The sequence below is a fragment of the Equus asinus genome, chromosome 4 (assembly GCF_041296235.1).
Source record: "Equus asinus isolate D_3611 breed Donkey chromosome 4, EquAss-T2T_v2, whole genome shotgun sequence".
In the NCBI taxonomy this organism is placed as follows: Eukaryota; Metazoa; Chordata; class Mammalia; order Perissodactyla; family Equidae; genus Equus; species Equus asinus.
Window position 1 is genome coordinate 115,719,349 of NC_091793.1, and position 26,339 is coordinate 115,745,687.

The window sequence follows — 26,339 nt, forward strand, 5'->3', positions numbered from 1 at the left end:
TCTTTGCGCATGCTCTATGCTTCAGCCACTTTGGGCTATTTAATAGCATAGGAAAGTCCTTGTGCTTTTTCTGCCTCTGCTTGATTATTGAATTTCTACCATCCTCCAAAGCAATTGGAAGTTTAGATGCTACCACAGTGAAGCCTTTTTCCTCTTAGCTAGAGATGAACACTAAATTATCTGAGTTCTTGTAATACCTTGTATTCCTTGTGTGGCAATCAATGAGTGTACTGAAGTCATAGCTTGGCAGTTAAGGAATGTTGGAGGCAAAAGATCAACATTTAAACCCTGGTTGTATCATGGTAGGGTTTATGTGATCCTGGACAAGTTACTGCATCTTTCTGAACTTGTTTTCTCATATTTTAAGTGCAGATAATGCCTGTGTCATCAGATTGGTGTGAGAAGGAGATGAAGTGATTGTAAAACCCTTAGCTTTATAGTATTATGCAGTACTATTACTGTTGCCGTAAACTATATGGAAAGGAGTGATATTAATTCAGTGCTTAAATAGTTTCTAAGGTGGAAACACAGCAAGAAGAGGTACTCAGTGGTGACCATAGCATTTTAATAGTGAGAAGAAATTTCTACTGAATATCACCTTATGTGTTAGGGAGGAAAGGAAGAACCAAAAGAGTGAAGAGCATCAGCAGTTTCTCATACTGCATGGTAGGCTGGTTGTCAGTGTCATGTACACCATGGCCACTGTTTGCTGTTTCTCATTTGTAACTCTTCTCGGTGGCTTTTAGAAGTCATGGCTCACTGCTGCCTCTACTCGGTATGTGTCCTTGGTGACCACATATATTGGAATTTGAATAAACATAGTATCGTGCTAAAGACAAGTTGTTTGATAAATCGTCTTAATTTTTATGCTCTGTAACCCTCTTAACCTGTATAAACTAGGAAAAGTTCCAAACAGATCAACTTTCTTGCAATTTGGATTAGAAAATATTATCTCAGTATAGCCCTCATTCCCCCTTCCAGGATAATCCTGTGTAAAAGTTGGGTGTAGACCTGTCTACCCCCCTGTCATGTAACCAGATCTCCATTTCTTGTTACCCCTTTTCCCCCAACCATCTTCCACATGGTGAGTGCCCCTCCTTGGCCCGCTTGATGCCCTGTTTGGCAGGAAAAACTCTGCTCGGGTTCATCTTTTCCTATAGTGCAGTGAGTTTAAAGTTTTTCTTTTTTTTTTTTTTTTATTTCCCTCAATTCCTATCCCTCCTGATTTTGAGAAACTGTGGGTGACAGCAGCTTGAATTTAAACTGTTTACATTAAGGCTTTGTATCCCTTTGTGGCTATTCAACAGATGAGGCTTCTGCTCTCAACTTTTCCTCACGTCTTGAGGCATTGTGTGTGGTCTGTGGATGGCTTGCATCAGAAGTTTTTGGAGGCGCTTGTTGCTTGCTTAAAATGTAGATTCTGAGACCCCACCACTAGAGATTCTTTTTCTCTCCCCTCAAACTTTGTGGAGTTCATCTTTTTCTGTGGGTTTGCCAGCAGGAAAGGTAATAATTCCAACTACCTGTCGTTTAAAGTAGAAGGGGCTGCTGCTTATTATTATTATTATCATCATTATTATTGCTATTATTGTTTTAAGTAGAAAAAACACTTGTTACAGCAAGAATGCTATGTATATCAAGCAGGTATGGATTTCAGTCTTCATCTTTTTAGGGTTTTGCCAAAGGTATTGGTTGGCTGTCCCCTGGAGGACAGCTAAGAAAGAGAACTCAGAGGGTAGGTTTCTGAGTTAAAATCACATACATATTTTTGGAGACATTCATATTTTCTTTGTTTTGTTCAGTTTTATAGTTTTTGCAGACATGTAAAGCTGTACCAGAAATGACCTTTGGTCACTTCAGATTGGTCAGTATAATAAGCTTGTGATAGAATTCCTCTTCCAGTTACCAGCAAGCAGCGAGGGAGCAATGAAAGTGAGTTGGCATTTTCCTAGTTGGTGGTAGAGACGGTCTGGAGTGGGTTACCTAAATTAGATTAGAATGGACAGTGGAGGGAACAAATCATGAAATTTAAAGTGTAGCCCAGGGAGCACAAGTGGTCAAGGGAAGTATACATCCTTGTTCTTTGTCGCTATGACAACTCCGTGATACTGATTTGGATTGTTTTCCTCATTTATGTAGACCAACGCATGAGGGTAACTGATAATATGGTTGTGCCGTTCCAGGCCTTCAGTATGGCAGGTACCAAGCTTGTGTGAGTGTGTATGTGTGTGTACACGTCTGCCCTAGTACAAAATATTTGGAATAGATGCTACTACAAGTGTAAATGCCTAATAGTCTGTATTACCATTTTCAAAGAGATTATTACAACAATAATGAACCTCTAATTTGTAGAATTTGGTAGTGGGTAAAAAGTTTGTGGGTAAGAGAAGGCACCTTAGGAGCCTGCAGAGTAGTGGGTGCCAGATTATTCTGCCAAGGAGTACGGCTGGCCTTTGCCTTATTTGCCTCAGTTGTCTCTTCTTTCCTCTTCTTTGTGCCTCTGTCTAATAAGATTTTTTTTCCCATATCTGTAATTCCTTTTTCTTCCATTTGTTAATTCATAGAAAGTGTAACAGGAATTGGACCTTGAGGACACAATTGTTGACCCTTGAATTCAGGTTTTAAAAAGTTTCTTCAAAGTGCCAGTTTCTTGTAAACTATAAAAAGTTGACTGTAGGAAGTTAAATATGTATTTGATTTGCTGTACGTTTGAAGGTCACTCATTCTTAATGGAATTCTATCATTTAAAAAAAACTAAACTCTTGTAGAGATTGCTAAGAAGCCCAACAATGGGTTTTATAACAAACCATCATGGGATTTCTGTATATATGTGAAAGAGAATTGTTATGTTGGAACAGAGAGAAACTGCACTGAGATTCAAGGGCTGAGCTGCATATTTGCTTCAGGTTCAGAGTTGTGATAATCATACTTTTTTAGTTCATGGCATTTGTCTATGAACAAATGCGAGGCCTGTCTTAGTTTTATTTTCTTCCGTCTCTGGTTCCTAATCCCATCTGCCTCCTGCTATCGGCATCCATGAATATTCTTGAATAAGTGCATATGTGTTTTGTAAAATATGCGTGTTATTTAGTATGTGTATTTTTAATTTGCTTAAGTGGTATTACGCTATAGATCTTATTGTTTCTCCTTTTGTGTTTACCACTGTTTAAAAAAAATCTCTTCATGTTTTGTGTATATACCCATCTACCTCACTGCTTCTGATTGCTGCATAGTATTTCATGGAATTTACTTACCACTTACCCATTCTTCTAGTGATGCCTCCAGCTACTCTTACAAACAATGCTTCAGAGAGTATATCAAACATGTTCTCTTATGGAACCATATGTGAATTTCTCCCGAATAGACATCCAGGGGTTGTATAGCTGGGTCAAAGAAATGCTGTTAGCTTTGGGTCTGCCGGTGGCGCAGTGGTTAAGTGTGCACATCCCGCTTCAGTGGCATGGGGTTCCCTGGGTCGGATCCGGGGTGCAGACCTACCCACTGCTTGTCAAGCCATGCTGTGGTGGGCATCCCACATATAAAGTAGAGGAAGATGGGCACGGATGTTAGCTCAGGGCCTGTCTTCCTCAGCAAAAAGAGGAGGATTGGCAGCAGATGTTAGCTCAGGGCTAATTTTCCTCAAAAAAAAGGCTTTACCTTTGAAAATTTAGCACGTGATTGTGCTGTGGAGTGACTTAGCCAGTAGTGCATATGGGTTCCTCCTCTCTGTGTTCTTACTAACAACTTTCTGTGTCTTAATTCTTATGTTTAATCTATTTTATACTATCACATTGGAAAAAATTAGAAAGTTCATTAATAATTTATTACATGGAAGGGCCAAATTTTTATTATGGCAACTAGAATTTTAAAACTTACAATGGGGATATTGAGGAAACATTGTGCGTGACGTGATAATGCCCAGGTTTTGCAAGAAGAAGGCTCACTGTCTCACTGTCTTGAGGGCAGAGATATTATCTTGTTGACCTTTCCAGAAACCTGATTTTGTCAGAGTCTTAGAGTCAGTCATATTTAGGTAGGCTGACTCGTGTTAACTAATCTCATTAGTGACCAAAGTTAATTAGAATGCCAAGAGACTAATTCAGGATGAAAAAAAAAATTGTCAAGCCTCCTGGCCATTTCAGTTGGCCATGTTTTCTCTGTTGGAAATGAAGTATAATTAGAAGTAGCTTGGTGAGTTTTAATCAGGGCAGGAGGAAATAGTCTATGATTCAGATGTTTAATGGTGTCAAGCTATCAAAGCCTGATGGCATTTATCTACTTTTTAAGTCAAATGTTTTAACAATCTTGGAACTGTGAGATTTGTAACAGTGTTAATTAAGTGGTGATAATCAATCCATGTCTTTTTTTTCTATTAATTTAACTATTTTTTTGGCTGTGTAACATATTAATTATATATATTTTTTATTGAGGTAACATTGGTTTATAACATTATATAAATTTCGGGTGTACATCATTGTGTTTTGACTTCTGTATAGACTATATTGCGTTCACCACCAAAAGTCTAGTTTCCATCCATCAGTGTACAAATGTCCCCTTTACCCCTTTTGCCCTCCCCCTCCCCCTCTTCCCCTCTGGTAACCACCAATCTCTTCTCTGAATCTATGTGTTTATTTGTTGTTTTTGTAGTAGTTTTTTAATCTGCCACATGAGTGAAATCATATGGTATTTGTTTTTCTCTCGACTTATTTTGCTTAGCATAATACCCTCAAGGGTCCATCTGTGTTGTCCCAAGTGGCAAGATTTCATATTTTTTTATGGCTGAGTAGTAGTCCAATGTGTATATATATGCCACATCTTCTTTACCCATTCATCCATCAGTGGGCACTTAGGTTGTTTCCAAGGCTCGGCTATTGTAAATAATGCTGCAGTGAACATAGGGGTACATATATCTTTTCGAATTAGTGTTTTCGTGTTCTTTGGGTAAGTACCCAGCAGTGGAATAGCTAGACTGTATGGTATTTCTATTTTTAATCTTTTGAGGAATCTCCATACTGTTTGCCATAGTGGCTACATTATTCTACATTCCTTCCAGCGTTATAGGAGGGTTCCCTTTTCTCCACATCCTCTCAACATTTGTTATTTGTTGTCTGTTTAATAATAGCCTTTCTTACGGGCATGCGGTGATGTCTCATTGTGGTTTTGATTTGCATTTTCCTAATAATTAGTGATGTTGCATGTCTTTGTATGTGCCTGTTGGCCATGTGTATATCTTTGGAAAAATGTTCAGATCCTCTGTTCATTTTTTAATCAGGTTGTTTTTTGTTGTTAGTTATATGAGTTCTGTATATGTTTTGGATGTTAACCCCTTATTGGGTATCTGATTTGTGAATATCTTCTCCCAATTGGTAGATTGTCCTTTTGTTTTGTTGATTGTTTCCTTTGCTGTGCAGAAGCATTCTAGTTTGATGTAGTCTCATTTGTTTATTTTTTGTTGTTGTCATTTCTCTTGCCTGAGGAGACCTATCCAAAAAGATATTGCTAAGAACGATGTCAAAGAGCATATTGCCTATGTGTTTTTGTAGGAGTTTTATGATTTCAGGTCTTACATTCAAGTCTTTAATCCATTTTGAATTAATTTTTGTGTATGGTGTAAGATAATGGTCTGCTTTCATTCTTTTGCATGTGGCTGTCCAATTTTCCCAGCACCATTTATTGAAGAGGCTTTCCTTTCTCCATTGTGTGTTCTTAGCTACTTTGTCAAAAATTAGCTGTCCATAAATGTGTGGGTTTATTTTTGGGCTCTCAATTCTGTTCCATTGATCTGTGTGTCTGTTTTTGTACCAGTACCATGCAGCTTTGATTACCATAGCTTTGTAGTATATTTTGAAATCAGGGCATATGATGTCTCCAGCTTTGTTCTTTTTTCTCAAGATTATTTTGGCTATTTGGGGTCTTTTATTGTTCCATATAAATTTTAGGATTCTTTGTTTTGTTTCTGTGAAAAATGTCCTTGGAACTTTGGTAAAGATTGCATCGAATTTGTAGATTGCTTTAGGTAACAGGGACATTTTAACTATGTTAATTCTTCCAATCCATGAGCATGGGATATCTTTCCATTTCTTTTATGTCTTCTCTGATTTCTTTCAACAGTGTCTTCTAGTTTTCAGTGTATAGGTCTTTTACCTCCTTGGTGAAATTTATTCCTAGGTATTTTATTCTTTTTGTTGAAATTGTAAATGGGATTGTCTTCTTGATATCTGTTTCTGCTATTTTGTTGTTAGTGTATAGAAATGCAACTGATTTTTGTATGTTGATTTTGTACCCTGCAATTTTACTGTGTGTGTTTATTACTTTTAGTAGTTTTCTAGTGGATTCTTTAGAGTTTTCTATATATAAAATCATGTCATCCACAAATTGTGACAGTTTTACTTCTTCCTTTCCAATTTGGATCCCTTTTGTTTCATCTTATTGCCTAATTCTTCTGGCGAAGACTTCCAATCCTATGTTAAATAAGAGTGGCAAGAGTGGACATTCTTATTTTGTTCCTGTTCTTAGAGGAATAGCTTTCAGTTTTTCACCATTGAATATGATGTTAACTCTGGCTTTGTCACGTATGGCCTTTATTACACTGAGATACTTTCCTTCTATACCCATTTTATTTAGAGTTTTTATCATAAACGGATGCTGAATCTTGTCCAGTGCTTTCTCTGCATCTATTGAGATGATCATGTGATTTTTATTCTTTGTTTTGTTAATGTGGTATATCACATTGATTGATTTGCAGATATTGAACCACCTTTGCATTCATGGAATAATTCCCACTTGATTGTGGTGTATGATCATTTTAATGTATTGCTGTATTCAATTTGCTAGTATTTTGCTAAGCATTTTTGTATCTATGTTCATCAGCAATATTAGTCTTTAATTTTCTTTCTTTCTTTTTTTTTTGCCGAGGAAGATTCACCTTGAACTAACATCTATTGCCAATGTTCTTGTTTTTACTTGTGGAAAATAAATTGTCCCTGAGCTAACATCTGTTCCAGTCTTCCTCTATTTTGTATATGGGTTGCTGCCACAACATGGCCGCCAACAGGTGGTGTAGGTCCATGCCCAGGAACTGAACCTGAGCTGCCAAAGCGGAGTGCACCAAACTTAACCACTAGGCCACGGGCCAGCCCCCTGTGATTTTCTTTTTTGCGTGTTGTCCTTGTCTAGTTTTGGTATCAGGCTAATATTGGCCTCATAAAATGAGTTAGAAAGTATCCCATCTTCTTCAAGTTTTTCAAAGAGTTTGAGAAGGATAGGTATTAAATCGTTGAATGTTTGGTAGAATTCACCAGGGAAGCTGTCTGGTCCTGGACGTTTGTCTTTTGGGAGGTTTCTGATTGCTGTTTCAATCTTATCTATGTCTTCTATTTGCTTTTTCCCTATTCTTTTTTGTAAAGGGACTTTCTCTTATAGTACACATAGATTATTGAGCTTATAACTGAGCTATTTAGATTAACTAAACTACTTGAAAGGCAATTAGTTGCACTGTTAGATTGAGGCAGTAAGCAGTATAAATAGTTTTATAGGAAATTTGCTATTGAGTTTTTAGAAATAATTTTGTAGGACTTGTAGACTCAAGGTGAACATGGTTTTAAATTTATTTTAAAGCATATATCTTTTAAATTAAATTTAGAATTAAGTAGTATTCTATAGTTTTCTTCCCTCATTGGGCCTTTATATATATGTATATATATTTTTTAAGATTGGCACCTGAGCTAACAACTGTTGCCAGTGTTTTTTTTTTCTGCTTTATCTCCCCAAACCCCCCGTACGCAGTTATATATCTTAGTTGCAGGTCCTTCTAGTTGTGGGATGTGGGACGCTGCCTCAATGTGGCCTGATGAGTGGTGCCACGTCCTTGCCCAGGATCCGAACCCTGGGCCGCCGCAGTGGAGCGCGCAAACTTAACCACTTGGTCATGGAACCGGCCCCTGGGCCTTTATATTTTTAGTGGGCATGCAGCTTCAATATTTTCTTTTAAATAAAAGAAGCCGGTAGGAATATTATTTCATTTATAGGACTTTTTGAAGTATATCTTTTCAGAGATATATCTGTTTTATTGATCAAATCTTGGTATCTCTCTCATCACTTTTATTTTTACTTTCATGATTTCCTTTAGGTTATCTTGGTCTTGAAATAATTAAGCATACAACTGGATAATAAAGATTTTAATTAGCACAAAAAAATCCTTGAAAGGGCTTTTATTTTTAACTTCTACATATTGTACTACATATGGAATTAATTTGAATTTAGCTGATACTGAGGTTGGTTAGTTAGAAATCCAGCATTGGAGCTTAAGTTTCATTCTTTACTTTTTGTTTTTCAAAAGCTCTGAGATCATATGATCTTTTTCTCATTGTTTAAATTGAAAAAGAGATAAAAATTTGGTTTTCATCTGAACTGATTAGTGAAGTATCTTTTATTTAGAATTTCAATTATTGGAACTATGTTTGCAAAATTTTTTTTTTTAGTTATCAGCTAGCTGAATTATTGCTAACCCCAGATAAAAGTAGGTTAAAGCATATTTTCTTTTTCCTGATTTTCTAATGGAAAATGTCAGTATTAGGAATAATAATGGTAGAAACCATGCATTTATATCAGGATGCTTGCAATTTATTAGTGTTAGAGGAATAGTAATCTGACTATTAATCTATGTATGTACAGAGACTTAAAAGTGAAAATTTCCCATTTTAAGAATAAAGAAAGGTAGTCTGTATGGTTTTCATAAAAATAATGCTAAATCTAAATATTTCAGTTAAAAATTGTGCAAACTACAGCACTGGGAAATGCAAAATAAAGACTGTGCGTGTCATGGGAGAATGCTGCCACCTTGTGTATATGTGATGCTATTTTATGTCTCCATTTTCTTTTGTTAGGACCAGCTAATACAGCGTGTTTTTTTACTGTTTGATGCTGTGGTCAGATGTGTAAATTTGTTTTACTTTTTCATGTGGTAAAATCAAATCAACTTTTCTTTTTTCTTGCTGGGAGGAGGTGTCTCGTATTTTGAAAACATTAAATCTGGTGTAGTAGCTCTAAGAATTGGAAAGTCTGAGAGATCAGTCTGCTTAATTGATCTCTGGGGTTAGTTGACAATTGAATTCTTTTATTTGAATCTTATGGAAATTTGGTGATTCTTTGATCTTCATTTCAGTGCTTGCAGTACTTTGGGATCATTATTCTGAAGGGCAGAATTCGTTATACTATAGATAGAGGAAGTACAGGGCATTGGGCTTACCGACACAACCGTATTTCTTGATTTTTAAATGTTTCCTTTTAGGTCAAGTGCAGAAGAATAACTATAATAATAACATGTAATAGTGCTTTGAAAAATGTTTGTGTGATGAAAAAAAGGATTTCTTTAAATCATTTTGATTACCTAAGGGCGTGACTTAGTGGGTTTCAGCTATTACCTCTCTCAACAGGAAGAATCCTGAGACTGGGAGTTTGCCTTCTGATGCTCACAACTAGCTTAGTGATGTAATCATTACTGCTTCTCTGGGCACAAGTTTCTTCATCTGAAAAATGAGCAGTTGAACTCGGTGCCGTTTAAGGACCTTTTTAGCTTTAGAGTTCTAGGACTGCGTAAAGTTTTGCTCCAGTTTTTAGTGCTCTAAGGCCCTACAGTGTACTCTTACTCTTCAGTGTACTCATTACTCTTATTTTCTATACAAGAAGTTATGTTAAAGTTTAATGTAATCACATAGTTGTGTTTACTCTCATAGAATATATTAGTAATTTTAGAGGCTATACGTGTATAAGAGTTTAAAATCAGAAGCCTAGGAAATTTGCCTACTTTTTTTTAAAGATTGATACCTGAGCTAACAACTGTTGCCAATTCTTTTTTTTTTTCTTTTCCTCCCCAAATCCCCCTGGTACATAGTTGTATATTCCAGCTGTGGGTCCCTCTAGTTGTGGCATGTGGGATGCTGCCTCAGCGTGGCCTGATGAGCGGAGCCATGTCCACCGAAGTGGAACGCGCGAGCTTAACCATTTGGCAATGGGGTGGCCCCTGCCTACATTTTTTGTTAAGGCTTGAAGGAGTACTTGAAGATTGGTTTTGGAGTAACCTAGATTTTAATTATATGCCATTTAAGCAACATGATACTTTTGTGGGGACACAAATGCAGTCCAAATGCCTACATTTCAATTCTGTCAAGGCTCCAAAAGCTGGTGTAAATATGGTAAGGCCCATATCATAGGCAGAACTTTATGATTGAGATGAAAAGAGAAAAAGTTACCTTAGTCTGCACTTGAAAACCTGGAAGTTTTTGGGATATTACTCAACTGAGAATTTAAGGCCAAAGATTCTTTAATTTGTAAATCTCACCATTTTTTAGTATACAGTGGTAGATATTTTCTGCTTACCTTGACTCATTTTTCTCACAAAGTGCTAAAAGTAAATACATATAATGAGATTTAGCTTTTTACTTTGAGGCCACCTGGGAATAATTTTTCAAAATTCTAGGCATAATTTTAAGGAAAATGATTCTCATTGTTAAGCTGTGTAAAAATGCCAAGTTCAACATCTGTACTGAAATAATCTCCCAGTACCTAGTGGTAGTAATACCAAGATATTGGTGTTTTTTACATTTATTTTGTGTAACACCAAACGACTATTTTATAGAGTACAGACTCCATGACAAATGTTTAAATTCACTATCTAATAAAATGCATTTCACATACAAAAATTTATGTACATATTATAAAACATTAAGTAAAGATATTAATTAAAATGTACATGTTATCCTTCTAATGTAAATTATTATAGAAATATAATAAAAATAAAATATTAAGTAAATTATACTTCATAAAAGAGAAGAGAATATAATCATGAAAAAAGCAAAGTGTATCATTACCTAATCTTTTTTAGAAAGTGTAATCTTAAGAAAACAAATGTGTCAATGGTGACATTATTCATGACGTTTTTCTATAGAGATTTTTCCAAAAGCTTTCTTCCAAAACCTCCCTCTGCAGTGAGGTAGGAATGTGAAATCAGAAGAAAATATTGGATAATAGTTTATAACAGGCTCATCTACAAATCCAGTCTCTGGATTGATACTCTTGAGATATTTTTTGAGCAGTTTTTATTGATAGCAAACTAATTTTAAAGAGAGTATTCCTAGTTTCTTTTTCTTAATTTTGTGTATAGATGGAGAGTTCAGTACACAATTAATGACCTGTATTTGGTTCAGTTGTATTGTATTAGTATTCTACTTATTTGAAAAAGCCTTAGAACTGGATGAAGAGTTATGATTGTAATGAAAAAATTTGCTTGTCAATTGTCATTTTCTTCTTCTTTGAGAATTATGGAGAATTAGAATGCTTTCTCAGTATATCTTTGTTTATTTTGAAATAAAAAAATTTAGATATAATTGACATGTAACATTATATTAGTTTGATGTACAACATAATGATTTGCTATTTGTATATATTGTGAAATGATCACCACAATAAGTCTGGTTAACATCGATCACCACACATAGTTACAAATTTTTTTCTTGTGATGTATTTTCAAATTTTAATACAGTAAATAACCTTTTTTCTTTTAAGTGTATTCGTCATAAACTGAATAATTGAATTTTCACTAAGAAGATTCACCATCACTTTATTTAGATAGAATATCACAGATATTTTAGGACACCACGCTAAAACACGTAATAAATGCTGACACGACACTTAGATGTGTTTGCTTATTGTGTTCTGCATGGACCCAAACCTATCTGTTCTTGTGTAATGTGCAAAATTGTTTGAGTGAGTCATTGATTTTGATGAAAATGACTTTTAGGACTATGAAATACTGGTGTTTTGGAAATTAAAAATAGCATATTGTTTTGGAATACTGAAAACTGTTGTAGTCATTATTATGCTAATGTTAATATGTAGGTCAAGGTAGAGATTAGTAGTTACATGGAAGTTAAAGGATTTAGAATGTTTGTAAACTGAGTACTCAGATTTTTAATCTACTATATTAAAAGTATCTACTATTACTAGAGTCATTACTAGTGAACCTCTTTTATAAATTGGTCTTTTTCATCATAGCAGAAGATTAATAATTGTGATTTTTTTCTGATATATACAAAAATTTGTTTCCTATTCAAGTGAATTTATTTTAATTGCATAGTTTTTAAGGCCATCTTACAATGTAAACTCAATAACATGTACAAAATAAAACATTCATACTTTAAGCATGTTTTTCTCCTTTGTTCTTCTTCCTTTTTCCTTTGAATGCATTAAATTTAGTGGTTGTAGCCCTTTGTGAAGCAGGTGCTGCTTTAGAAATATTGATACAGACATTTTGATATGTATTTATTTTGTTTAAACTAATATAATATTAGTGGGATAAGGTCTTTTAAATGATTGTGAATGTTAGTAAATGATACACTGTTCAGTTTTGAGATGTTTAACATAGGTCTTATTTATTTATTTTTTTCTTCTTATTAGGCAAGAAATTATGAAATGGAATGGATGGGGATATAATGATTCCAAGTTCTTCTTCAATAAGAAAGGCCAGATTGAGTTGAGTGGGAAAAGGTAACTCTGGTTTATTTTTTTCTTTCATTCCTTTTTTTCTCTTTCTTTCTATGAAATATCTTAAACATAAGTAACAAACGTAACATGTTAAATAATAGATACACATAAAAATAGAGAGGATAATATAATGACTCCTCCTTCTATTTGTTATCAGCATTTTACCATAATTGCTTTTTTTTCTGTAGTATTTTAGATTCTGACATTGTTGTGTCACTTCTAAAATTTACATATGTATCCTTTAAAAACTAAAGACTTAATGTAACAAATCATATGATACCATTATCGTACTCCCTAAAATTACAGAAATTTTATAGTATCTGATTATGCAGTCCACATTCACATTTTCCCATTTGTTTCAAAAATGGTGTTTTATAGGTAATTTGTTTGAAGCAGGATCCTAAAAGGTCTATAGTCACCCCACCACCCAATCCCCATGCCACTCTCTCATTCAAAGTAACTCCATTTTTAAGACTGAGAATTTACATTTGGCGTGGGTTATTATGGAAGGTGAACAATTTTAGGTCTGTGTGACTATAAATAGTATTTTTAAAATGAGTTTTCTGAGATATATTAAGGAAGATGTGATGAAGAAAGATCAGTCATTTGTGATAGCTTTCACATTCCTGAAATGTTTTTGGTAATGTGTTGATGAGAATTCTAAAGATAGTTTGTATTGTTGCTGTTCCAGATGCGGACAGAATTGTAAAATGAGTTCTTAGTTGAGTTTAAGCAACACTGACCCTGCCAAAGCTGGTGTTTGTCTATTGAATTTTGATATGACTTTTGAATGGACAGTGAGTACACTATGTAATATTTGAATGCTGGCTCCAAAAACTAAATTAAAAATTGAGACTAGGTAAAAAATTGGATCAGATATATTATGATTATGTTCCAGTATTGCACTTTGACTTAATATCTATTGGGCTTTAATATGCTTAGGTTAATATCTTTTAAACTTTATGGTATGTCAATATATTGAAATAGCAGCAAGAAAAGTCTTATTCTTTTAGAGAAATTCTTGTTCTTTGCAACATAATCATTCCATTTTTCTGATTAATGTATGCTCTACCTGAAACAAAACCTCAGGAGTCGTAATTAGGAACTAATTTTAATGAAGATGTGAAGATGTGCATTTGATGTTTGCTTTTTAATAGGAAAAATAAATATTATCTGCCTTCTCATTCCCATCCTTAAGTGTGGCTAGACAGCATGTTGGTGGAGGCTTAGTTGAGAAATCATGAAATTCAAGTAGAAGGAAATTCTGGAGAAAATTAAATTTACCCAGTGTTCTAAATGTTAAGTGTTTTATGTTTCAAATAGAATAATGTTTAATACCGTAGAAACTTATCTATGTAGAGATTGGCTTTACAAAATCTTCCGGGGGAAAAAGTGCATCTTCTGAACTTAGAAACCAACTTCCTCTCCTCTCAGATACTATCTTCGTTTCTCTCTACAGCATCTTTCTTTTATGGGAGAGGGCAAATAGTCGCTTGTACTTTAGCACAGTGCCATTGAAAGTATGAGACACCTGCTGTCTTCTCTAGAGTACTATAGGCTGGGTAGTGGTTTATGTTAGAAATGTATGTGTGTGGAATGAATGATTAGTCACAGAATTTATCACAACTGATTATACCTTAGTGGTCTCATGGGTTCAGAATCTGGTTCTTGGGTGTTCTGGCACTGATGTGTTGGTTTTCCCGGAGAGGATCAGGTTATAGGGGTCCTCCACATGCCACACTCATAAGATACTCACTTAAAGAAATTAGAACCCCTGTGTATTCATTTATGGTTAGATTATTCCTTTTTCAGTGTATAGTACACTTGTTAATGCGCTTCCTGATATTAAGATATGTAGAAAACAAAATTTATAATTCAGGTGTGGTTTGGAGAGCATAAATTCAGAGCAAAGGGGATTCAGTGGTCTTGAGAGAGGTTTTTATCGAGATTGTAATAGAACCAGAGAATTTATCTGCTGGTGTTAGACATTGGAAGATTGCTGCTGCTGCCACTCTTAACGGAATGGATTCCTTAAAGGCCTCATTTTTTTGCATCGTTGCCTCTAGAGTCTAAGCCCAGTGGGGAAAGTGGGAAGAGAATGGGGGCACATCTGACTGGCAGAGCCTGCAAGGAAAACCAAGAAAGTGGATGTTGGGCACATTTGATTTAGTGGAAGGTAGCCTTTGCTTCCCATGGAGACTCATCCAGAGGGCAATTCTCTAAACACAGAAATGTAACTTAGATGCGCTAGCATTAAATATGTGCTAATAAACTACTTAAGAACTAAAACCAAATGACTAAATAATATTCAGTTCCCATTTTCGTACTTCCAGAAGCACCATTACCTTATCACAGACAAGATAATAAATAGGATTGAATTCGATCATAGTTTTCTCTATATCTAGTCTAGTTTCCTAGGGACAACAGTTGAGTTAGTAGGTTTCTCTGATTTTTATCAGAAAACATTTACAAATATTACTTAAGGTAATAATAGTTATTGAGTGCCTACTGAGTTATCTTAAAATAACCCCTAGCTGGGTAGTAATATTTTCTTAAAAATAATCAGGAGATTGAGAATGAGAGAGGTTAAATAGCTTCCTCGAGGTACCTGCTCACTGGGAAATTGGGGTTAAAAACTTAAGTGTTTTTAAGCTTCATTCTTGGGCTGTTTCTATTATACTGTGCTTGAGGTACTTCTAAAGGTTACCATACTCATCCGTTGTATTGATCTTGTTCTCTCTCCAAACTCTGGGAGGACTTTACATTTCTACACTATATACAGCAGCACAGTAGTTACTCATTGTAAAAAGTTATCCTGTGACAAAAATTCCTGTTGTTCCAGTGAAAGACGGTGGGCAGAAGCATAAGAAAGTTGTGATATTCCTAAAAGAGAAAATGGAATTTGTGACTAGAAAGGATGAGTACAAGAAAATACTAATTTGGCTGAACAGTATTAATTCACCCTTTTGCGTTAATAATATTAGATTGTAAGGGCAGTTTTTGAAATTCTTTGTAAAGATTTTCTATTCTTGCGTTGTAGAGGACTGAACAAATACAAACCCTTTGCTCTCTATAACCACATAGAAAACGTAGATAAAATACCACAAGAAAGAAATATAACAGAGCTGGAAAGAAAGAAAGGGAAATCTTTAGGTATCAGAAACTCAGAGTAACTTTCAATGAAAATTCATGGAGGTTCCCTTAATTCTCATGCAAAGAACATTGACAAGGTGGGAAATTTTTATAAGCAAATGTTGATTATATATATTTTTGAGAGGGTAACTTTGACATTTTAAACTTAGCCATTAAATTAGAAGCAATTATTATATGCTATTACAGATCTTAGGGGAAAATCAGAAGTTTTGTCCTGAACATACTCTGTCTTTTGAACAGATATGTAATTTGTCAGTTTATAAATCCCTAGGTTTATAATCTTGCCATTCTTATTCTTTCTAGATATAGATGAATTGAGTCCTCCTGGGTTTAAACAGAGAAGGCAGGTATTTCAGAGCTAGTGCTATAGATTTCTGTAAACTAAAACTTTTGAAAAATGTCATTGTTCTTTGACTTTAAAGGTATTACACATTCATTGGTGCTTACAAAGCACAAGTTAGTGTTTAAATGGAGAGAATTTGTTTGGGTTTGTTGTACTTTATGTTTTCAGTGGCATAATTTTTCATTAAAGTTTTATTGCAACTGTGGAACTCACTCTGAGGATAGATGGTTGCTTCTACTAATATTTTGCTGCCTCTGTGCACTGCCCCAGAGTGAGAGTCACTTTATCTTTAGTCACTGTAGATCCTGACCTGCACTTCCTTCTTGGATATGTATGTCCACAGAGTTTTCTTTCCATATAGAGTGATTTCATTGGTCTTGAAAGCTTGTTCTGGTACTATACCTTCCACCATATAATCTACTTCAGTCCTAAGGAAAGGTGGTATTTTACAACAAAAACCGTTTCTTAAAGTTCTCGAACAAATTCTTCAGTCATGGTAAAGATCCATTCAGTTGTCACCCTGTTTCAACAATTGTTATAGGTTCTTGGCTTTCCTCATCACATTTCTGGTAAAAGTTGCATGTTTCCTGCTCATATGTTCACCCTACAAATTAAATGTCTTTGCAGCTTTGACTAACTAGAGTTGTAAGTTTTCTTAAGAACAAAAGTCATATTGTCATACCAATTCTGTATGTCCTACAGTGCTTAGTACAGTCTTATGAATGTTAAATAAATGCTTGTTTATAGTTTTGAATGTAAATCCAAATCATTTTACTGTAATAATCAAGTCATTCTGTAGCTGTTTCTGAAGTTAAATATCTCTAATTCCTTTAACTTTTCTTATAATGTTTCTTTTCTGTTCATTTACTTCTTTGACTTCAAAGGTATCACTTTTACTTCATGATATTTTATGAGATTTTTGGAGCCCTTGGCCGTATGCTAGGCTTTATGATTTTTAAATCAGGCTTCCTTGTTTTTCAAATCCCAGGGCATTGGATGCAAGAAAAAGTAGAGCTGAAAAGCTTACATTCTGACATGGAACTCTTTTTGAACTGTGTAAGTTTGGTGCTGGAACTGTAGATAATGGAGCAAAGTTTTCAATCCAAGGTTCTGCCAAGCAAGACATTTCTTCCTAGTCTGAAATATGTGCATTCAGATGTGAGATGTACTGGCTTTATCTTAGTGGCAGAATGTAGTTTTAAATTTTATACATGAGAGTAACATGGACTCTGCATCTGTTGGTTCAAGTATCTTGAAGATGGTCACCTTTTTATTTTATAGGTAATGTTATTTGTCAACTCAGGGATCCACAAAGTTCTAAATTTGATTCTGTCATGAATATCACGAGTCTATTATATTTTACAGAGACCTAAAGTAATTTGCAGTTAAAATATAAGAGCCCAGCATTAAAACCTAATAGTTCCAAATTGGTCTTTTTGTAGGACATTACTAACGCATAGTAGCATGTGTATTATAACCAACTTCTCAGAGTCTATACTTTTACCTCAGGTAAAATGAAGAAATTTTATATGCTGAATGACTGTCTTTAGTTGTTTTAGCTATGAGGGCCATAATTTCTTTCATTTCAATTTCTTTAGATTTATGAAAAGGATAATTTTATGTAATACCTTAAATGTACCATTTCAGTTTGATTTTAGCACTTGTGATGTTTTAAATATAAAAAAGGAACTTGTTTGATTAAAACATTTGTTCTTTTTTTGCCTTTCTACTGTTAGTTTTCTTTTGCTGACCTTTATGTAAAGATTGGTTGGAGAATTTTAGATAGTATTTTTGTTGTCTAATATGAAGTTAACATAAGGAGTAACATCCACTCAGCCCATTCTGGGTGACTGTTAAAATTACATGACAAAATGAGTGCTTTTTGTCACTTCCAATAAAAAAATTCCTTTGGGTAGGGCCCAACATCCGCTCTTTTAATAATGAATTCTGCATATTACAAATTTAAATTTAATTTTGGTGCAGACTTTACCCACTGGCTTTTTTTTTTGGTGAGGAAGATTGGCTCTGAGCTAACATCTGTTGCCAGTCTTCCTCTATTTTGTATGTGGGATGCTGCTACAACATGGCTTAATGAGTGATGTGTAGGTCTGCCCCCGGGATCTGAACTGGAAAACCCTGGCCCGCTGAAATGGAACATGCAAATTTAACCACTAGCCACCAGGCTGGCCCCCACACTGGCTTTTTTTTGGCCATCTCTGTGAAATCAAAGTAATCTTTGGAGGCTAGTCGCTAAAAACTTTTGCAGTTATTCACGCTTTGATGAAATGAGTGGGAAATAATCTTGAACAAAAGCATTACACTTTGTACATTTTAAATAGCTTGCACAACATAGATGTTAAGAACAATTTATAGTCTATTCTGATTTGTTTTCAGTATTAGTTTAATTGTTCTTTGATCTAGAATAAATAGCGACTGCTGGAGTATCTCTTCTTTTCTCCTTTTAAACACGTATACTTAGAAAACAAAAGAAGTGAAAATAACTATAGGAGGACTTAAACTACTGTCTCGGAAAAAAATTAAATTTGACCTTGCTTCATAACAAATACAGAGATCAAGTCCAGATAGATTAGAGACCTAAATATATAAGTTAAAACTGTAAAACTGCTAGAAGAACATAGAGAATTTCTTTCTGAATTTGAGGTAGGCAAAAAAGCAGAGAACAAAAACCGTTAACTATAAAGGAAAAATCAATTAGGCAATATTAACATATAGAACTTTCTTTCATCAAGAGACTTTAACAGAGTGAAAAGACGAATTACAGAGTAAGAGAAAATATTTAGTATATACATCCTTGATTCCAGAATATATGAAGAAGTTTTATACATCAATAAGAAAACAGTAATAATCCAGTAGATATATAAATAGAAGCTCAATCACATAGGAAATCAGTGAAAGAGATTAACAGTAGAATGTCTCACAGTAAAAAGAACTACAGGGGCTGGCCCCATGGCCAAGTGGTTAGTTCGCCCACTTCGCTTTGGTGGCCCAGGGTTTCGCCAGTTCAGATCCTGGGCGTGGACTTAGCACTGCTTGTCAGGCCATGCTGAGGTGGTGTCCCACATAGCAGAACTAGAAGGACCTACAACTGGAATGTACAACTATGTACTGGGCGGCTTTGGGGAGAAGAAGAAGAAGAAGAAAAAGATTGGCAACTAGATGTTAGCTCAGGGACAATCTTTAAAAAAAAAAAACTACAACAACAAGTGTGGGGAGGATGTGGAACAATCGCTAGCAGTAAACATGTTTGAAAACTATCTAATAGCGTCTACTAAAGCTGAACAAATGCCTAGCCTATGGCCTAGGAATTATACCTGGTTATATACCCATCAGAAACATGTGATATGTTCTTCAGGAAACAAGTTAAGCAATGTCCCTGCATGCACCTAAAACTGTAAACAACTCCATTGTCTGCCAACAATATAGTGGATAAAGAAATTTTGTGTACTTGGACAATGGAACTAAGCTGTGGAATGAATGAACTGCAACTGCATGTAACAACGCAGATGAATCTCACAAACATAATATTGAGCAAAAGAAGGCAGACACAAAAGAGTAAATTTTGTATGATTTCATTTATTTAAGGTTCAGAAACAGTCACAATTATCCTGTGATGTTAACAGTCAGGACAGTGGTTCCTTTGGTGTGGGGAAAGGAGGTAGTGCTTGGAAAGGGGCCTAGGGAGTGTTATTTTTGGCGTGCTGGTAATGTTCTATTTCTGGATCTGGATGCTGATTACTTGAGAGGTTTAGTTGTAAAATTTCATTCAGCTATACACTTCTTTATATATACATTAATTTTTTGTAATAAAATATTTATAAAATCAAACAAAAATAAAATAGCTATAATGTAACATAGTGGTTTTATTTGGCTGTCCCATCATCTTTTTTTAGGGGGGGGAATAGAGAAGTTGCAAGAACATTATAGTGAAAAAAATCACTAAATATAGCTACTGTGATTTTTTTTTTTTTTTTGAGGAAGTTTAGCCCTGAGCTAACATCTGCTGCCAATCCTCCTCTTTTTGCTGAGGGAGACTGGCCCTGAGCTAAGATCCGTGCCCGTCTTCCTCTACTTTATACGTGGGACGCCTGCCACAGCATGGCTTGCCAAGTGGTGCCATGTCGCCACCTTGGATCCGAACTAGTGAACCCTGGGCTGCCGAAGTGGAACGTCTGAACTTAACCACTGTGCCACCGGGCCAGCCCCACTACTGTGATTTTATAAATATCATTCATAAAGAATTTTAGAAGAATAATCTCATTTGGAATGGTGGTAGGGGAAGAATCAGACTAAGCGACATCATATAGTGGTTAAGAGCACAGACTGAAGCTTTATTTATTACCTGGTTCATATCCTGGTTTTGTAAATTACTAGTTCTGTGACCTTGAGTAAGTTACTTAACTTCTTAAGTTATTTAACTTCTCTGTGCTTAGCTTCTTCATCTATAAAATGAGGAGAATGGTACCAACTTCATAACATTATTTTAAGTTAATATGCATAAAACACTTGGAAGAATGTCTAGCACATTATAATGCAAGGTATTTATTTAAATAAAAAATTTTAAAGTACTGTTTTAAAATATGCATTTTAAAATTTGTTTTGGTCTTTTCAGAGTGCTAGTATATTACTGCTAGTATAACACATTGGATTATTATTGTTTGCATATCAGCCTTCTTAACTACACTAATCTAGGGTAGGGTACTTACTTTATCTCCTTATTTCTGGCACTCATTGCTATTTAATATTTTGCCACCTCTGAGAAGTATTTTCAAAACTGAAAAGTTGAGTCTCCAAGCACTTGAGTTTTCTGCATCAATTTTCTCATATATATAAAATTTAGGATTTCTTGTTATATGAAATAATGTTTCATATAAACTATTTAATAGGGATTTGGATAGAAGATGTAGGAAACAAAATCTGAGTAGCAAATCTAGTTTTTTTCACACTATATCTGCTCTATTTTGCTCTTTTTAGTTTTAAATTTATTGTACCACTTCATGTAAAATCTAAGAACCTTGTAAATCTGCGGTTTTATTTACTAGTCCTTGTTCTTTTTAGAGTTGTTACATCGTAGACTCCATGATGCAATGTTATACTTTTTTAAAACAGTCATATATATTTTAAAGAAATTAAGAAAAAATAATCGTTTATGTTTATCCACATATTCTTTCTGGTATTATTTATTCTTTTTTTTTTTAATTTTTTTTTTAAAGATTTTATTTTTCCTTTTTCTCCCACAGCCCCCTGGTACATAGTTATGTATTTTTAGTTGTGGGTCCTTCTAGTTGTGGCATGTGGGATGCCGTCTCAGCATGGCTTGACAAGCAGCGTCATATCCTCGCCCAGGATTTGAACCAGTGAAACCCTGGGCTGCTGAAGCACAGCGCGCGAACTTAACCACTTGGCCATGGGGCCGGCCCTGGTATTATTTATTCTATCTTGACGATTTCAGTTTATGTTTAGCATTGTATTTCCCTTCAGCCAATAGAAATTCCTTTAGCATTTCTTGTGGTGTAGATCTACAGGCACCAAGTTCTCTTAGTTTTCATCTGACAATGTCTTTATTTCATTTTCATTTTTGAAGGATATTTTCACCAGATAGAGAATTCTGAGTTGACTTTCTTTTCCTTTCAAGCACTTTAAAAATATTGTTCAGGGGCCAGCCCCATGGCGGAGTGGTTAAGTTCATGCACTCCACTTCTGTGGCCCATGGTTTCGCTGGTTTGGATCCTGGGTGCGGACCTAGCACCACTCATCAGGCCATGCTGAGGCAGCGTCCCCCACAACACAACCAGATGGACCTACAACTAGAATATAGAGCCATGTACTTGGGGGGAGCTTTGGGGAGGAGAAGAAGAAGAAGGAGACAAAAAAAAGACGACTGGCAACAGATGTTAGCTCAGGTGCCAATCTTGAAAAAAAGACAAAAACAAGTTGTTCAGTTGTTTCCTGGACTTCATTGTTTCTGGTGAGAAGTCAGTCATAATTTTTATTGTTGTTACATTGTATGTAATGTGTCATTTTTCTCTAGATGCTTTTAAGATTTCCTCTCCCCGTTTCTTTTTCTCTTTCTTTTTAATTGCAGTTTGACTGTGATGTGCCTTCTTTGTGTTTATTTTCTTAGAGTTCTCTAAACTTCTTGAATTTGTAAATTTATGCTTTTCATCAAATTTGGAAATTTTCAGCCATTGTTTCTTCAAATACTTTTTTTATTCCCTTTCCCTTTTTTCTCTCCTTTTTGGGACTCCATTTATATGTATGTTAGTCTTGCTGTTATTCCATAAGTCCCTGAAACTGTATTTATTTTTTCAATCTCTTTTCTCTGTTCTTCAGATTCTATGTTTTATTGCTCTGTCTATAAATTCACTGACACCTCCAATCTGCTCTTAACTTCCTCCAATCAATTTTTATTTTGGAGTTTTAATTGTAGAATTTTTGTTTTGTTCTTTTTATAATTTCTATTTCTCTGCTGAGATTACTTTTCTGTTATTTCCTGGGAACATATTTTTCCCTTTTGTTCTCTCACATAGTTTTAGCTGCTTTAAAATCCTTGCATGCTATTTCTAGTATCTTGGATCATCTTGGGGTCAGTCCCTATTAATTGCCCTTCCCCTTGATTATGGATCACACTTTCTTGTTTGTTCATGTCTAGTAATTCTGGAGTGTATCTTGGACATTGTTAATGATATGTTGTAGAGACTCTAGACTCTCTTATATTCTTCTGAAGAGATTTTTTCCCCCTTAACATCAGTTACCTTGACTGACCTAACTCCCGCTTCTCTCCCTCTGTGCTGGTGAGCAGCTGAGTTATCTGCTCAGTTGTTTTGAGCTTAGCTGGGCTGCTTAGAGTCTGCTTCATACACGTGTAATTCAAGATCAGCCAGACATTTGGGCTGTTTATACAGACCTTCTCTGACTCTCTCCTTTTCTTGATTTCCATGTACTCGTTCCACGTGTGCTGTTCGCTGCAAACACTGTCCTCTGGTTCTTCAAGCCAGGAAGACAGATTTTCTGCTTTTTTGTTTCTTTTGTGGTACCAACTGGGGCTTTACTTCAGGCCAAAACCTGTTTAAAAAAACAAAACTGAAAACTCATGTAGTGCTGTTTCCTTTTCCAAGTGTGGCACACTGCCTTACCCTTGTTTTTGCCTGCTTTTGGTCTGCCTATACTGCCTTCAGATACTTGGGTTTTGTTTGTTTGTGTTTTGTCCAGAGTTTATAGTTATATGTGGGAGGATTGGTTTGATAGGAACTACTTGACCATTACTAGAAGCATAATCTAAGATTTAAGTTTAAATGAAGATATCTTACTCTAATGTTTTACCTTCTTTGTGCTTTAGGTACCCTCTTAGTGGCATGAGTTTACCAACTTTTAAAGAATGGATCCAAAATACCCTTGGAGTACGTGTGGAGCATAAATCTACCTCTAAAGTAAGCAAATAAGAATGATTACTAATATTCTTAACTCTGTGTGTGTGTGTTTAATCCCAAATTAATTAGACCTGTCTTTGTAATTTGGTATAGTTGCTGGGATGCATTTTGTCATGTTTTTTTTGTTAAGAAGTTTCTAGTTATATTGGCCTTGCATGGGTGTTGTTTCACTTTTCTGAAAGTGGAGTTAGAAAACTTTAAACTGTGTGCATATCAAACTAATGAAATAGTTTGCATCTTTAAATATTATTATGATTTTTATTATTTGTTATCATTATTTGCTATAGCATGGTATTCTGCATGTCCCTCTAACTGTATATAAGTTACCTAAGTGCAAGGATTATAGCTAACACTATATTCTCCACTTTATCCAACAAGTTAAGTTCTGTAGATATTCATTGAATACTTATTTGGTTTATTTATAAATCCACTGTTATATTTTTTTCTGGTAATTAAATTAGGCTAAACAATTAACTCCTGCCCCTCCTAAGCCAAATTCTTTTTAACTTTCTTAAAAGATCTCTCTTTTCACTTCCTTAATTCTCTCTCCAACTATTTGTAAGTACTTGTTTTTGACATTGATGCAATCTACTTACCATATTCAGAAATTTCACCAGTTTTACATGTACTTCTTTTTTCTATTTTTGAGGCCTTTTCAATTTTCATTAACTTAATAGTAATCTCTATGTTTCATTGGGGTTCTTTTGATCATTTCTTTTCAATGTGGGCTAAATTCCATGAGGTTAGGAGTTTTTTTCTGTTTAACTTACTGCTGTATCCCCAGGGCCTAGCATGATATCTAGCTTATAGCATGTACTCAATAAATATTTATTATATAATGGAATATTAAGTACAGAACCTTAATAAGATACCAAGAGACTATGTAAATATCATATTTTTCTTTACATATTCTTATATTTCCTTTTTTCTAAATACTATCTCATGGCCTTTTTTTTTTTCCCATAGCAGATTTGATTTGGCCAGCCGTTTATAGACCTCTTCCTATGTGCTAAGCATGATATTAAGTGCATTTCACAAAGGTTACTAAATTTAACTTTCCTGTCTTATGGTGGGTGTAAAAATTTAGTGGTGTTATCTTATTTAATGGATGAAGAAGCCAAGGCTCACAGAAGTTGAGTGACATGTCCAGTGTCATATAGCTTTAAAGTTGAAGATTTATTTTTCAGATTACCTGTTAGTTGAAATTAAGTATCAAGTTTATAATTATATTGTGAGGTCTAAAGCAGTCCTATAAAATGTGTTTATTACTTCTTGTGAGACTTTTTGCTGATCACTTTATTTATTTGTTTGTTGATTTGGTAGTGAGGAAGATTGGCCCTGAGCTAACATCTGTTGCCAATATTCCTCTTTTTTTTCTTTCCCAAAGCCCCCCAATACATAGTTGTATATCCTAGTCGTAGATCATTCTAGCTCCTCTGTGTGGGATGCTGCCACAGCTTGGCTTTGTGAGCAGTGCGTAGGTCCATGCCCAGGATCTGAACTAGTGAACCCCAGGCTGCTGAAGCAGAGCGTTCGAGCTTAACCACTCAGCCACGGGCCAGCCTGTGAGCATTTTAAAATGGTAATTGAAGTATAGGAAATGATGAATTTTATCTACAGGTGAAAATGTCGATAATGTAAAAGTCAACCAGCTTTCCCTCAGTCTCCTTAATCTAAAATTGAAGATCTGAGACTTTGCTGTCTTCCTTGTTCTTTTTTTTTAATTAATTAATTAATTTTTTTTCTGCTTTATCTCCCCAAATCCCCCTGGTACATAGTTGTATATCTTAGTTGCAGGTCCTTCTAGTTGTGACATGTGGGATGCCGCCTCAACATGGCCTGACAAGCAGTGCCATGTCTGCGCCCAGGATTTGAACTGGCGAAACCCTGGGCCACCGCAGCAGAGCTCATGAACGTAACCACTCGGCTGCTGGGCCAGCCCCTCTTCCTTCATCTTGATTGCAATCTTTAGAAATAATGAAAAGGTGGACCATAGACGCAAAAGAGGAAATATAAGCCCTCTGTAATTTTTGTTACAGAATGTGATTAAACAGACCATCTGTAATTTGTTGCTGTCACAATGTTGGTTTTCATATGTATTATTTGGTGTTTTCTTATGCTTCTGTCTTAGTTTAGATGTAAAACATATTTACATTTTATAGTCACTCTCCATAACAGAGGTATTCAAAATTTATTTTCTAGAAATAAGTCAAAGAAACCAATTTTATTTTCCAGGCATCCTTAAATCCTAGTGATACACCTCCTTCTATTGTAAATGAAGATTTTCTTCATGACCTTAAAGAAACGAATATTTCATATTCACAAGAAGCAGATGATCGAGTATTTAGAGCTCATGGTAAGCAACTTTATATAAGCATAGTTTATTTTTAATTTTTAAATTTCCTATAATTTAAGATGTTTTTGCATATTCTTTTTTAAACCACAAAACAGGCCATTGTCTTCATGAGATATTTTTGCTCAGGGAAGGAATGTTTCAGCGTATTCCTGATATAGTTTTATGGCCAAGTAAGTTCCTTTTTTCTTTGTATCATTAATTTAGAATTGTTAAATCTTAAGTAAATTTAGTATTGGAAATATGTATGTTTTAACATATGAGTTGTAAAATATATAGGTGGCTATATTTTTAGAGTTTACTAAAAGTCATCTAATTCTGGCTTGATCTGATCATCCTGAACTGTTGGTTTTAATGATTGATTAAGTCTTCATTTTAAATGTAAATATCTTATTGGGAGGTCAGTAGAAAAGTGTATTTTGGTTAATTTGAAAGGTTAATGAAATTAGTATTAATCACTGATATATTCAGATGTATAGAATCTTTTAATTAACATAGTTGA

The 26,339-nt window shown here is 34.9% G+C and overlaps 1 protein-coding gene across 2 annotated transcripts in view; it reads left to right on the forward strand.

The window, feature by feature from the left end:
- The window catches only part of AGPS (alkylglycerone phosphate synthase), a 139,433-nt gene that overhangs the window by 16,034 nt on the left and 97,060 nt on the right, over positions 1-26,339 (forward strand). For both annotated transcript variants that reach the window (XM_014834063.3, XM_070508160.1), the window contains exons 2-5: positions 12,454-12,543; positions 23,394-23,484; positions 25,720-25,840; positions 25,936-26,010. In XM_014834063.3, the coding sequence (XP_014689549.3) occupies positions 12,454-12,543; positions 23,394-23,484; positions 25,720-25,840; positions 25,936-26,010 (377 nt within the window). The remainder of the gene's footprint in view (positions 1-12,453; positions 12,544-23,393; positions 23,485-25,719; positions 25,841-25,935; positions 26,011-26,339) is intronic.